This window comes from Trypanosoma melophagium, assembly GCF_022059095.1.
Source record: "Trypanosoma melophagium isolate St. Kilda chromosome Unknown ctg37segment0, whole genome shotgun sequence".
In the NCBI taxonomy this organism is placed as follows: Eukaryota; Euglenozoa; class Kinetoplastea; order Trypanosomatida; family Trypanosomatidae; genus Trypanosoma; species Trypanosoma melophagium.
The window spans coordinates 327,092-340,544 of NW_027125174.1; the positions used below are offsets into that span (position 1 = coordinate 327,092).

At 37.6% G+C, this 13,453-nt stretch overlaps 5 protein-coding genes across 5 annotated transcripts; all 5 read right to left on the reverse strand.

Moving 5' to 3' along the window:
- Nucleotides 1–807: 807 nt before the first annotated feature.
- Nucleotides 808–4,173, reverse strand: LSM04_001852 (Protein kinase domain; the record flags this gene model as incomplete). Its single annotated transcript, XM_067335908.1, has 1 exon — nucleotides 808–4,173. One exon carries the CDS (start codon nucleotides 4,171–4,173, stop codon nucleotides 808–810), a length of 3,366 nt encoding a protein of 1,121 aa, XP_067188331.1.
- A 904-nt stretch (nucleotides 4,174–5,077) lies between these two features.
- LSM04_005517 (uncharacterized protein) lies at nucleotides 5,078–5,875 on the reverse strand (the record flags this gene model as incomplete). The annotated part of the gene is made up of 1 exon (XM_067335910.1): nucleotides 5,078–5,875. The coding sequence occupies one exon, from the start codon at nucleotides 5,873–5,875 to the stop codon at nucleotides 5,078–5,080; it is 798 nt and encodes a 265-aa protein (XP_067188403.1).
- A 194-nt stretch (nucleotides 5,876–6,069) lies between these two features.
- LSM04_006786 (uncharacterized protein) lies at nucleotides 6,070–6,570 on the reverse strand (the record flags this gene model as incomplete). The annotated part of the gene is made up of 1 exon (XM_067335911.1): nucleotides 6,070–6,570. One exon carries the CDS (start codon nucleotides 6,568–6,570, stop codon nucleotides 6,070–6,072), a length of 501 nt encoding a protein of 166 aa, XP_067188427.1.
- Nucleotides 6,571–7,593: 1,023 nt separating this feature from the next.
- LSM04_001594 (Dpy-30 motif) lies at nucleotides 7,594–9,462 on the reverse strand (the record flags this gene model as incomplete). Its single annotated transcript, XM_067335912.1, has 1 exon — nucleotides 7,594–9,462. One exon carries the CDS (start codon nucleotides 9,460–9,462, stop codon nucleotides 7,594–7,596), a length of 1,869 nt encoding a protein of 622 aa, XP_067188326.1.
- Nucleotides 9,463–10,984: 1,522 nt separating this feature from the next.
- Nucleotides 10,985–12,388, reverse strand: LSM04_005428 (Transmembrane protein 65; the record flags this gene model as incomplete). Its single annotated transcript, XM_067335913.1, has 1 exon — nucleotides 10,985–12,388. One exon carries the CDS (start codon nucleotides 12,386–12,388, stop codon nucleotides 10,985–10,987), a length of 1,404 nt encoding a protein of 467 aa, XP_067188400.1.
- Nucleotides 12,389–13,453: the final 1,065 nt, after the last annotated feature.

Genomic DNA, 13,453 nt, shown 5'->3' on the forward strand with positions numbered 1-13,453 from the left:
TGTTTCTTGTTGTTTTTCTTTTTTTTTGTTTTTTGTTTCCTTCGTGTAAACCTTATAACACTCACGCAATGGAATCATCACATACAGAGAAAGAAAGAAAAGAAAAAGAAATTCATCTCTATAGTAATAGTATAATACCCGTTTGTCAAACAAACGAGGGAGATAAATAAATAAATAAGAAGGAAATAAAGGATGGTAACAGCAAATATGAGAGTAGAAGGTGCAAGAGCAAGAAACATCTCACCTCTACAGCTTCACCATTTCCACAGAAACAGAGAGAAATAGATAAATAGATAGACAAAAAGACAGATAGAGAAAAAGAGAAAAATGGAGGGATAGACAGAAAGAAAAAAAGAGAAAAATAAAGAAAGGAGAATTATTTTACATTTCCCCCTTTTTTCTCTTTCTTTTTTCGTTTCTTCCCTTATTGGTCCATATTGTATAGATATTAATCAAACATAGAAGCTCGAACTATTTACATTTTTTGATGCAGGAGCACAGAAAGACCCACACTCCAAAAGTGGGTCTATGTAAACAAAATAAAAAAATGAAATACGAAAAAAAAAAACACATTAAACAAGAAAAAAAAACTTCTCCAGCGCAATAATAAAAGGAATAAGGAAATTTTAAAGGAGAGAGAACGAAAGTAGACGAAAAGAAAGAAAAAAGGAAAGAAAAAAGCTGAAACGCCCGAAAACGTGCCAATAATCAAAACAAGTAAAATAATGCGAGAAAGAAAAAAAAAAACACATAAACAATGGATAAAAGAGGCAATATATCATCATTATCTTATCGGAATATTATTAATTACATAACCGTAAGTCCCACTGTCTGCTGGAAAGATTCCAAAACCGCAAGACTCGCATCAGAGAGTGCCGCTTTAGCAAGCAGTCCACCTTCAATGTCATAATGGGTCATCCCAATTGTGCAACCGCATCTATTGCAGAAATACACCGTAAACTCCCCCATTAGCTGCGCATCATTGACATCCTTACAGCCATCATTGTTATTGTTATTGTTATTGCTGTCGTCATTACCATCCGTATTGCCTCCACTCGCCACAGGCACTTCCAGTACGAGTTTGGTTAAAGGTGGCATAAGCACGGCTACATCTTTTCTCTCTTTTCCCATTTTCCCATCCTCTTTCTCTTTTGTTGTTGTTGATGTTTGATTTTTCCGTATTGCAGTTGGTGTAGAACCCTTTGCAAGGGCCTGTGCGGCTGCCACGCCTGCACCCGCTGGTGTTCCATCATTTAATTTCACAGCAGCAGCACCAGAGACTTCGGCACGCTGTACATCTGCTGGTGTAGTAAGGAACTTTTCTAGTGAAACATCCGGAAGATGTAGCCATTCTACACCCATCATTGCACCAGAGAATCTTGAACACACCACACAGTTGCAGACAAAACTTCCGTATATAGTAGAGGCATCACCATTGAAATGTACTCCATCACACAGACAGCCACCACTAAAGGGTGGACCACCTCCTTCTTCTTCTTCCATCAATTCATTATCTGCGAATTCTTCTATTTGTATACCGTCTTTAGCAAGAGATGATGTTACACCCTTCGTTAAAGATACACCATCCACATGTACCTCGCCCTTATTATTATTATTATTATTATTATTATTATTATTATTATTATTATTATTATTATTATTATTATTATTATTATTATTATTATTATTATTATTAATACCCAGTAAGGCATCTCGATGTTGTTGGCCTCGGGCAGAAGCAGGTAATAGGGCTTTAGATTGTCTTGGACATACTAAAGTGTAACGCGCAATACTTAATGGAATGCGTTCTTCTCCACTGTTACCATCAATTTCCAGTGGAATCACAGCAGGTGGGACAGGTGAACGTCGTAAACTCATTACATCCAGGGTGGTTCCCATCGCATCCGCAAACTCTTGTCCAGGATCCTCATCACCATCAACATTATACATATCATCATGATCACCATAGCCAAGATTATCTTTTTCTACCCCATGAGAAGGCGTAGAAAAATTATTATTATTATTATTATTATTATTATTATTATTATTATTATTATTACCAGTAATGCCCGTATCACTAACATGTCGCTTCGGTGTGGCATTCAAGCCAGGACTGCTACGACCACTCTCTGCACGAGCCATACTACTATGAACTGATTCAAAGTGACTTGCCATTTCACGTAGAACGAGTACAAGTTCGTTTTGCGACTCTTCATTCTCTTTTTTATCGGCATTTTTACCATTACTTTCTTTTGCAGGTTCATTTTGAGCAGTAGGAGTAGAAGAATTATCTTTATCCTTTTCATCCGTTTTTACCCCTTCACCTGGTTTTACCTCTACAACATTACTTATCTTTCTTCTCGGTGGAGGTGATGGTGGAGCTGGGGAATTTTGTTTTTCTACCTTTTCTGGTGATTCACGTCCTTCAGCAACTTTTACAGCTGCTTTCTCACGAAAACCAACGACATCTTTAGGCTGGTAATTCATTGGATTCCGCACATTAGAACGTTGTTCACGTTCTTGCATAATACGTTTCTTTTTTTCATCATATATTAGAAAAAGATCCTGTAGACCCAACTTGGCATCAATTTTCTTGGAAGGTGATCGTTCTTTTACATCCTGTTGTGGTTTTTGCTCTTTACGTAGTGCACTATTATTAGCTACATCTTTTTTATCTTTGAGATTCCTGTCAATCGCCTTCTCGCAAGGTTCCCTAAATCCATATGGAGAATCACGGTTGTTATTGTTATTATTATTATTATTCTTTACATCCATATCTTTCCCCTTAGCATGATTTAATTTCCCTTGTAGAAGAATAGGGTTATACTTTAATTCCCCACCCTCTGGTGCTGGTTCCCCAACAGGTACTTTTATTGGTGCAAATCCATATTCCTTTCCTTCCTTCTTCTTTTCTTCTTCTCGTTGTGGTTGTGGTCTTACGGGATTCTTATACTCAGCATCAGGCCGCCTATTACCCAAAGCATTACCGCGAATAAATGGATATTCTCCATTAGGTTTATGAAAGAATTCATTACGTTGAGCCCCTGCAGCCCCTACAGCTGCCACCATACCAGAAGAAGGAAATACTCCCGCCCGCTCACTTTCTTTCCCATCTTTTGTTTGTTCTTGTTGTTGTTGCTGTTGTTGTTGTGATAATTGATTTTGTAATTCCATACCCGGTCGAATTGGCGGTAGTGGTTTACTGTCACTTCCAAATAGACGTTGATATTCCACTTCACAGCGTGGGTCTGTGGCGCTTATTTTCTTCACAACATCTGGAATTGCCTGTACGAGTACCGGTGAGCGGAGAATTTGCCCCGCATCTGGACGTTGTCGTGGATCTTTCTTCAACATCCATTGAACAAGATGCCATAATTCATCAGAGAAACTTGGGGGAATGCGTCTGGGTTCTTTATTGCAAATATCATCCATTAGTCGATTCATAGTGTGTGCCTCAAATGGCAATCGACCGGTTGTACATAATTCATATAATAATATGCCAAGAGCCCAGACATCCGATTTATTATTATATGGTTTGCCTTGACACAACTCTGGGGAGAAGTAGCATGGTGTACCACACATTGTTTGCGCCATGGCCACCGTACTCATTAAGACTGTACTGATGCCAAAATCACCCAATTTTACTACATGATTGTGTGTTAAAAAAACATTTTGCGATTTAATATCACGATGAAGTAAACGTCTATCATGCATATATTTTACCGCCATGGTGGTTTGAACGAAAAGACTAATGACTTGTTCCTCTGTTAATCCCCCACTCCCACCACTTCCAAGCGCCCATACACTACTGCGTAGATGTTTAAGGTGTGTGTAGACATCACCGCCATCGGCGTACTCCATCACAATATACAAATGGGGATGTTCCTCATAGAACTCCACATAACGAATAATATTCGGATCTTCCAACTGCTGTAATACGGCAATCTCCTGATGGGCGTCTTTCCGCTGTCGTGCTGTCATGCTGGACATATTCACATGCTTCACCACATAGTGTTCCTTTCGTTCAGCGTGATAGACGAGATAGGCATTGCCGAAACTTCCCTTTCCCAACAATCGCACAGGCGTATAACCAGATCGTTGTAGTGTAATAGGCAGTTTTGGCCGTGATGGACCAATACCAAGACGGAAGTTCAGTTCATCAACCGCGTTCATTTTTGAATATGAAGTGTTACCGTTAAATTGTCCTTTTTTTCTTGTTTTTTTTTTCCTTGGTGGTGTGGGTGGTATTCTTCTAATTCTTTACTTCACAAAGTCAGAGATAGAGAGACTAGAGACAAACACCCTGTTAGTAAAAATTATCTCTTATATAGTATATATATATATATATATATATATATATGTTTGTTTCTATATGTTGGACCTTTCTTGTAGCTCTTGGATTGTGTAGTATGGTTGTCCCTCTTTCTTTACGTGTGTGTATTAATTTCTTTTCCTTCTTTTTCTTTTTTTTTCACTTTTGTTATTTTCCCTTCGCTTTTCTTTTTTTTTCACTTTTGTTATTTTCCCTTCGCTTTTCTTTTTTTTTACTTTGCTTCTCCTCTTTCACTGTTTGTGTTATTGCTGGAGTATTTCTTTGTATGTATTTGTCGCACCTGTGAATACTGTTAGGATAAACTTGTGTGTAGGAAGGAGATTAGAAGGGGGTACTTCACTCTTCTTGATATATGTACAGATACCTCTATTGCTTATATAGTAATATATATATATATATATAGAGAGAGAGAGAGAAGAGAGAGATATAGGTACAGAAGCAAAACAAATAAACCAAAGATCATTTTCTTTTTTTTCTCTCCTTTTTTCTCAAGTCAACAATAAAAGTTGATTCATCCTTTTTCTTATTTTTGTTTTATTTTTTCGTATTTCTACGTATTCATAATATCCCTGTGAAGATACACAAAATAAAACAAAAAAAAGGAACTAAAAAAAAAGAGAGAGTCCTGCATATATGTACTTCCCTCTTCTTTTCTTTTCTTTTCTCCTTTTCTTCTTTTACGTTTTTATTATTGTGTATACGTATAATTTGTTCAGTTTTACTGTTATTATCGCAGTAAGTTCTTCACACGGCGGTGTATCCAATAATTTTGCCCGTCTGCAAATCCCGCATTAAGCGCAGTGATGGCGGTGCATGTGCAATCGCCCCAGTACTAAACGGTGGTATTAATGGTGGTGATAATAATAATGAGTTCGCTGTATTATTATGCAGAGATGCACCGGCACTACTTGTATGAGAAGTATTGAATGAAGAAGAAGATGCTGTTTTATTATTATTATTATTATTATTATTATTATTATTATTATTATTATTATTATTATTATTATTATCATTTTCTTCTAGTACTTTCAGTAAAACTCCATTCACTACAGCTCCTCCTGCCATATCATCTAGTTGAACTTGGACGAGATGTTTAGACACATCATCTCCTCCCTTCGAAATGGGTGAATTGACTGCAACTGTACTATTATTATTATTATTATTATTATTATTATTATTATTATTATTAAGACTTGTGGTAGTTGTGATTATATCTGTGGGACGACCTAATAGTCTTCGCCTGTGTGAGGCGAGATAATACACGGATTGTTTGTACAGCACAAAGTACGCCATAGCAATAGCGGGTGACCACAGTAATAAATCACGAATACCACGAGGTAAACGCTGGAGATAATCCCCTAATGTCTGGTACCGTATTTTTTCCCGTCGTTGTCTATCCGCAGTAGAACCATTGGTATTATTACTATAATTATAGTTATTGTTATTGTGAGTGTATGTTCTTTTACTAGTGTTGTTGGTATGTCGTGATATCGCTCGTACAGCACCGTAATAAAGCGACTGTGTGCGAGCAAAGAAGCGCATTTGACTAACTAGTATACACATTATATATATATATATATATATATATATATATATATATATACGATAGCAATAAGAGAAAGAAAGACTCAATAAGAGTCAAATGATACATATACAATCAGTACATCCAAGAATGAAAAAAAAAAATAAATAAAAATAAAAATAAAAAGAACAGATAATAAACATTACACTTAGCTTTACCCAAACCATCTCTTACTCTCTTTGAAGAGTTCCTTTCGTCCCTTCTTTCCACGTTTCATTTCTTTCCGTGTGGCCTCCTGCAGCATTAATAAATGTCTCGCTGTGGCCATGGCATCTGCACTAGAGACTGTTGTTGATCGTCCGGCACTATGTATGAGTCTTGTGGCTGTATTACTATACAATCGACGTAGTTTTGCGTGTTGTTGTTGTTGTAATCCCTGTTCTTCGTTAATTCTCTGCCGCAGTGCTGCCTTTTCCTTCTGTAAATGATGACGTTGTCGACTTTGTGTTAATGCGCTTTTAGAGAAACGGGCCTGTTGTTTTTGTCGTGGTTGCCAGTTTCCCATACTACCACCACTACTACTCTTATTATTATTATTATTATTATTATTATTATTATTATTATTAATACTATTGATATTGTTATATGGACGAATACTGTTGCTGCATGTGAGAAGGTTAATAGTGAGTGAAGATAGAAAACATCGGCGAAGCATGAAATGAGAGAACACTATATATATATATATATATATATGTGTGTGTTTGTATCAATCTAAGTTTATGTATATCTGTATGTATTGTATGTTTAGGACTACACCTTTATAGATAGTATAAGAGACACATACATATATCCGATAGTTATATATATATATATATATATATAAAGAAAATGAAAGAGAAAAGAATCAACAAAGATATAGAGTTATATAATATAAACAGTTATACCCAACAAGATATATACAGACATATATATATATATATATTCATATGTGTACATATTCGCCAAACAAAAAAAGAAATTTTGTTGTTGCTTTTTTTGACTTTTCGGAGAGACCGAATAGCTTTCTGCTTGATTTTTGCTCTTCGGAAGTTTGGTGTATCATACTCGTTACATTTGTGAGGAATTCATTGAAGAGAAACAGCGAAACGGAAAAGAAATGAAACAGTAAAAAGTAATGAGAAATAAAGCAAACGCAGAAACAGAAAAAAAGGAAAAACAGTGATAAATAAATAGAAAGAAAGAAACACACACACAGACATATATATACAAAGACACATACATGGTGTAGACAAGGAAAAACTGTGTATGTGTGTCTCTTTATAACGTAAATAAAAGAAAGAATGAAAACAGTGAAATGAGATCAGAGAAAATACAACTTTTCTCGTAATATTTCCTTCTTTCTTTCTTTCTTTATGTCTTCTTTATTCTATTTCCTATCCATATCTAACCGTCCCTCCTCACATCCTTCTCTTCTCATCTATTCTTTTCCGTTCCTCTATTCCATCCATTCACCCCCTATCTCTCTTCACTGTTCTGCCTCCTAACACCATATATATATATATATATATAATCTCTCTCTCTTTTTTTTTTCTCTCTCTCTATACATATGTACATCCCTTCCCTATTACAACACTATAAGATATATATATATATATATATATATATATATATCCAACACAGAAACACACCTCTCTCTTTCTCTCTCTCCCTTACAATCCCTCTATATACAATTCCTTATTTATTCATTATCCTCCTCATCCTCATCATCCTCCTGCCCGCCGCTTTCTTCCTCCTCCGCAGCCCGTCGTGCAGCCGCGGCCGCAAACGCCTCCCAACGCTTTCGCCGCCCCGCGTCTGTTGCCGCCCACAACTTCGCGAGTGCCTCGTCCTCATCAACGCCAATCACAAGTAATAATCGCCGCAGTGCCTCATCCTCCACCATATTATTATAATCCATGGCATTGTTATTGGGATTATTATTATCGTAGTCGTCCTCGTCGCGTGGGGCCTCATCATTGTGTGGATCCGCATCATCATCTTCCGGTAATTCTCCCGCTGCGGCCGGTATATCATGTCCGCCACGCTGCAATAGTTTTAACCAACGATCACGTGCATCGCGATAGCCACTTGCAGTGCGGAGCAGTCGCAGTAATGCATATAACACCACACTGTGTTTTCGTGCGGTGGACTCCACACGCTCTGCAAGTGCGGCACCACGTGCAGCCGCCGCCTCCGCCTCCGCCACCGCCGCCCGCAGTCCAGCGCCACCATCTGTATTATGTTGATTATTATTAGTATTGGAAGGATCATCATTATTGTGGCTGTTGTTGTTATTGTTATTATTATGAGTACTGCTGTTGGTGGCACTGCCATGATCGCCCACCCCGCCGTTCTCCTCATCATACTCGTCCACATCCATAAAGTCTGCGGGATTCACAGTAGTAATATACTCCGCATCATGCATTAATACACGCAGAACTCGACTGACACGCCGTGCCTGCCGTGGCTTTGGCTGCGGTAGTGGATCACTATCACCCTCACGCATGGGATCCTCATCATCCACGCCATTTGTATCATCCTCGTCGTCTCGGTTGTGTATAATGTGTTCAAGCCGCAGTGGACGTCCACGTCTGTATGTGGCCACAGGAGTAAAGGCACGTAGTAATTGCATAAATGTAAACGGTTTCACCAACGCAGCCACCTTCGCTGGGGTGTCGGTCTCTTTGGGTGTACTGTCAAAGAAAAAATAACACCAGCAGCGTAGCACGCGGTAGAGCAGCATCGATACTGAAATAAGATCATGCCGTGGTACATTGATTTGTTTCACCAATGCTGCTGTTGTCGCTGAAGACGGCAATGTGTTTATTCCCACTGCTGTTGTAGTGGCAATTGTTGTTTTATTAAATTCCGCCTCTTCTCTTTCACGTGCCTCTGCGGCTGTGGCGTCCAGCAGATCATGCACGCGGTCCTGTTCCACCCGCACTTGTTCCCGTCGATCCACCAATTCTGTCTTGAGTGTACCAATAAGAGATTTACGAAGATAAAGCATAAAACGTTGGGCTTTGTAAAACTCCGCACGGGCCTCTTCTGCAGCTGTAGCGGCTTCTTCTAATGCCGCCGAATCATCTTCTTCTTCGCCGCCTTCTCCTCCTCCACCTGTGCGTGTATTTCCATGCATTTTATTATTATTTATATCATTATTCCTATTATCTGCTGCCGCTGTTGTGGTGTCTGCCTTATCGCCGTGTGTGTCTTCTTCGTCTAACAGCTCCTCCGCCTCCGCCACGGCGGATTCGTACTTTGTCCACAATGCCGTTTCCTGTGCATGTCGAGCCCGCAGTGCATCTTTACATTTAGCGAAGAAACGCTGAATTGTGTCCACCGCATGTTTCTCACGCAGTGCCCGTTCTTTTGCCCACCACTGCCGTTGTTGTTCCACCTTTTGTTTCAATGCGGCCGCGGCGGTAGTGCGTTCCTCCTCCTGCAGGACGTGTAGGAGATAGAGGGCGAGATATTCCTGTGGATTACTTGGCTGGGCGAGTACGGTTTCCGCAACGGCCTTTGCGAGAACAGGACCCACACTGTTCTTAAGATACACACTCTCCATTATTAATTAATACACTGTAATAGTGATGATAATAATAATAATATTCTTGTTGTTGTTCTTGTGATATATATATATATATATATATATATATATATATATATATATATATATGTAGGTATGTTTGTGGGGGTTCTTTGATTTTCCCTTGTTTTTGTTTGTTTTGCTTTGTTTTGTTTCTTCTCTTCACAAAAACACAGAAGCTTCTTTCCTACTGTTAATATTACCACACCAGAGAGAAAATAAAAAACAAAAAAATGAATAAAAATAGAGAAAAGATGAAACGACACCGAGAAAATAGGGAAATAACAGGTAAATACAATAGCAATAATATTAATGGAAACGGCAATAATGGGGGAAGTATATTCTGATAAAGTAATAGAAACAATTCACTTTCTGTCCTTCGTTTATATCTCTATGAATAGTTTTAAATATGAAGTATAGTAATACATGGAATCATTATAAATAAAAATGAATCAGATATAAAACATAAATTATATTATATATACCATATATATAATATATACATCCATAAATATATATATATATATATATATATATATATATACTTTTTTTTCGTATATGGGTATGTTTCTCTTTTATTCACTCAACTTCTCATTCAGCGTTCACTATTGTCCTTTTTAATATGTCTTCTTTTTCTTTTATTCATCTTCTTTGTATATATATATATATATATATATAGTAGTAGTTGTTCTTCTTACTTGCTGTATAAACCATAACACAATAACCCCTCGTACAGTAACTGTGTGAAATCCAAGAAAAACGTACAATCACTCAGGCAGTAAATATAATAAATGAATAAAAAAGGAACAATATGAAGAAGTACTTGTACGCATGGAATATGATGAATATTCAACCATATACAAATATATATATCGATGAATAAATAGATAAAATAGATAGATAGATAGATAGATATAAAAAAAAGTGGAATGATAAAGTAAACAACAAACTGCGTGAATACAAGCACCTTATATGTTTATGTATTTACACATATATAGTGTTTATTTATACAGGGCAGTTGTGCGGGGTGAAAAACAAAAAAAGCAATTCTTCTTTTGGTTTTGTAGGGGGAAATACAGGGGAAAACAAACAAAGTAACGAGCAGCAGGAACAAAAGAATCAAAGAAAAGAGTTAATAGCAAACAAAAGCTAGAAATAAACAAACAAACAAACAAACAAAGATTTAATAGCAAACGAAGCCATAAACATACAAAACCAACAAATATATGACGCACTCACAAAAAAAAAAAACGAATGAAAGATAAGCCAAATAGTGGAATGAGTGGCTTTCTTCTTCTTAATTTTTTTCCTTTCTTTTTTCTTTCCTCTCCTCACCGCCGTCCTATACTTCCGTTTTCCCCATCCAACCTCTCTCTCTCTCTCTCTCACTCTCTACCAATGTACACAGTGTATAGGATTATCACCACTATCACCATCATTTTTCTCATTATTATTATTATTATTATTATTATTATTATTATTATTATTATTATTATTATTATTACGAGGAGGTGGATAAAAAGAGCAAGGGCGTCATACCCAGCAGGAGTCCCAACATCAGTCCCACTGTACTTCCCATCCGCCTCGCACTATGATACGCCGGCGACTGCCGCTCCCCAGTTGTGAGTGGCGGGGCCTGTGCCAGGCGCTCCGCGAGGCCGTGCAGTTGGATGCCGGCGGTGCCCGAGACGACTCCCCCGAGGGCGGCGGCGGCCATCGTGGAGAGGCCGAAGGTGCGGGCCACGCACTGGTCAATTGTGTTGCCGACCGTGACGAAGATGACATTGTCGATAAAACCAAAAGCCATGAAAGGGACGGCAGCGGACCAGGCAATGTGGTGCCACAGTCGCCAGGGAATGGGTGTGCCCACGGGTGTGGTTTTGGTGTTAATAGTGGTAGTATTATTATTAGTTGTACTTTTAATAGTAGTAGTTGTAGTTGTTGTAGTAGTGAGGATAACACCACCTGGACTTGTATGGCTATTTCCGCCTGTTCCAGTACGATTACTATTACTATTAATATCAGTACTAATAATAGTATTATTAGTATTATTACGTGGTAACATTACACGTTTGGCGGCCCGTTGCCGTACGGTCGAATCCACCCAATCATCATATTCCTGTGAAGAGATGTTATCATCACAGTCCTTATCAACAGCCCGCAGCTGTGTCTCAACGGCGTCTTGTCCAAAGTACTCTTGTGCGGTGCATATCACTAATAACAGTCGCAGGGCATCACCGGAGAGAGCGGCGAGAAGTCGCGGTCCAATCTCCGCATCTTTTTCTACTAGAGCTGCAATAGAGATGAGTAACTCATCGCGGCTAAGAGGAGAATCACGATTCATGCAGATGGAAGAGTCTGAACTATTCGTATTAGTATTTTTAACAGAATTAATAGTAGTATTGTTAGTATTAGTAGTATTAGTATCGGTATTGGGTTTTGTATGCATTTGGTCCTGCCGCAGTGCTAAACGAATACGTTGAAGTGCATCTAAAATGACTGCCGCATCCTCAGCGCTCGTACCACCGTGAATACCACCACTATTACTATTATTATTACTCCTATCAATATTACTATTACTATTATTATTAGTATTATTCTTATTATTAGCAGTAGTGCTATTCCCCTGCGAAACATCTGTCAAGGGCTGCGGTGTCTCAACAGCTATTCCAATCCCTGTTGAAATTCTCCTACCACCGCTATTACTACTAGGAGTCCTCTTATTACTATTAGATGATTTTGATGTTGATAGTAGTGGATCTAAAGTACTCTCCACTATTTTATCTACGGGTGCTACAGATGAAATCCCACATGTTGTTGTTGTTGTTGTTGTTGCTGTTGTTTTTATGGCTAGAGACTTACAGGCCATATGAGACATATTTATACAACGTAAGAAGAATCGCATGATCCCCTCTTTTTCTCTTTTTTTGCCTTTATCTATATATTGATTGATTAATCTCCCCCTAACCCTCTATAAATAACTATATAAATGTATATATTTCCTTTTTTCTGATATTTCCTATGATCTTGCTATTCAACACAGTCCCTTACCAGTTTTTGATACCTTTTTGTTTTGTTTCCTCCCTTTCTTTTTTTCTTAATGATATTCGTACGTAACTTCTGTTCTCCCTGAGGCTTTTTTATATCCCTTTAAATAAATAAACAACCGCCCTATTTGTTTCTCTTTTCTCCTTCCGAATATATATATATATATATATATCTTTATAATAGTGTCTATAACAGAGAAGGGTTATAGGAAAAAACTGTCCTCCTCAGTACTGTTATGTCACAATAGCGAGCTATCCGCCTGTGGTCATCTAACCACAAAAAAAAACACAAAAAAACACACAAGGGGAGAGAGAAAAAAAAATAAAGAGATTATTTATATATATTTATATGTAAATTGGCGGCCCACACTCAAATTATAAAATAAATAGTACTAATAATAATATCGCGTGAGAACCAAGGCCTCCCTTCAACGAGAAATATTATATTATACGTATGATACACACTAATATAATATGTATGACTTATGTGGATATACCACCTAATCCCCTAATCATGTGAAACAAAGAGAAAAAAAAGGAAAGAAATGCAATACTATTAACCAGTCACAAGCAAAAGAATATCCATAAAAAGAAACAGCAGGTAATAAAAGGGAGTTTGGCGTATTAAACCCCCATATTACCATTAGTCATCGTTGATAGAACAAAAGTACAAAAAGTGAGAAAATAAATAAAACACAATACGGGTAAAAAGAGGCAATGGAAATGGAAATAACAAAAAGAACGGAGAGAAAGAGAGGTAAAGTAAGCACTTGCCTATGTCAAGTTTGTAAAGGCAATATAATGACACACAATAAAAGAAAAATTAATAAATACATCTATATATATATATATATATATATATACCCCATTACAAACATTACAAAAACACGGGATACAAATATATAGAGGGAGAAAAAGACACT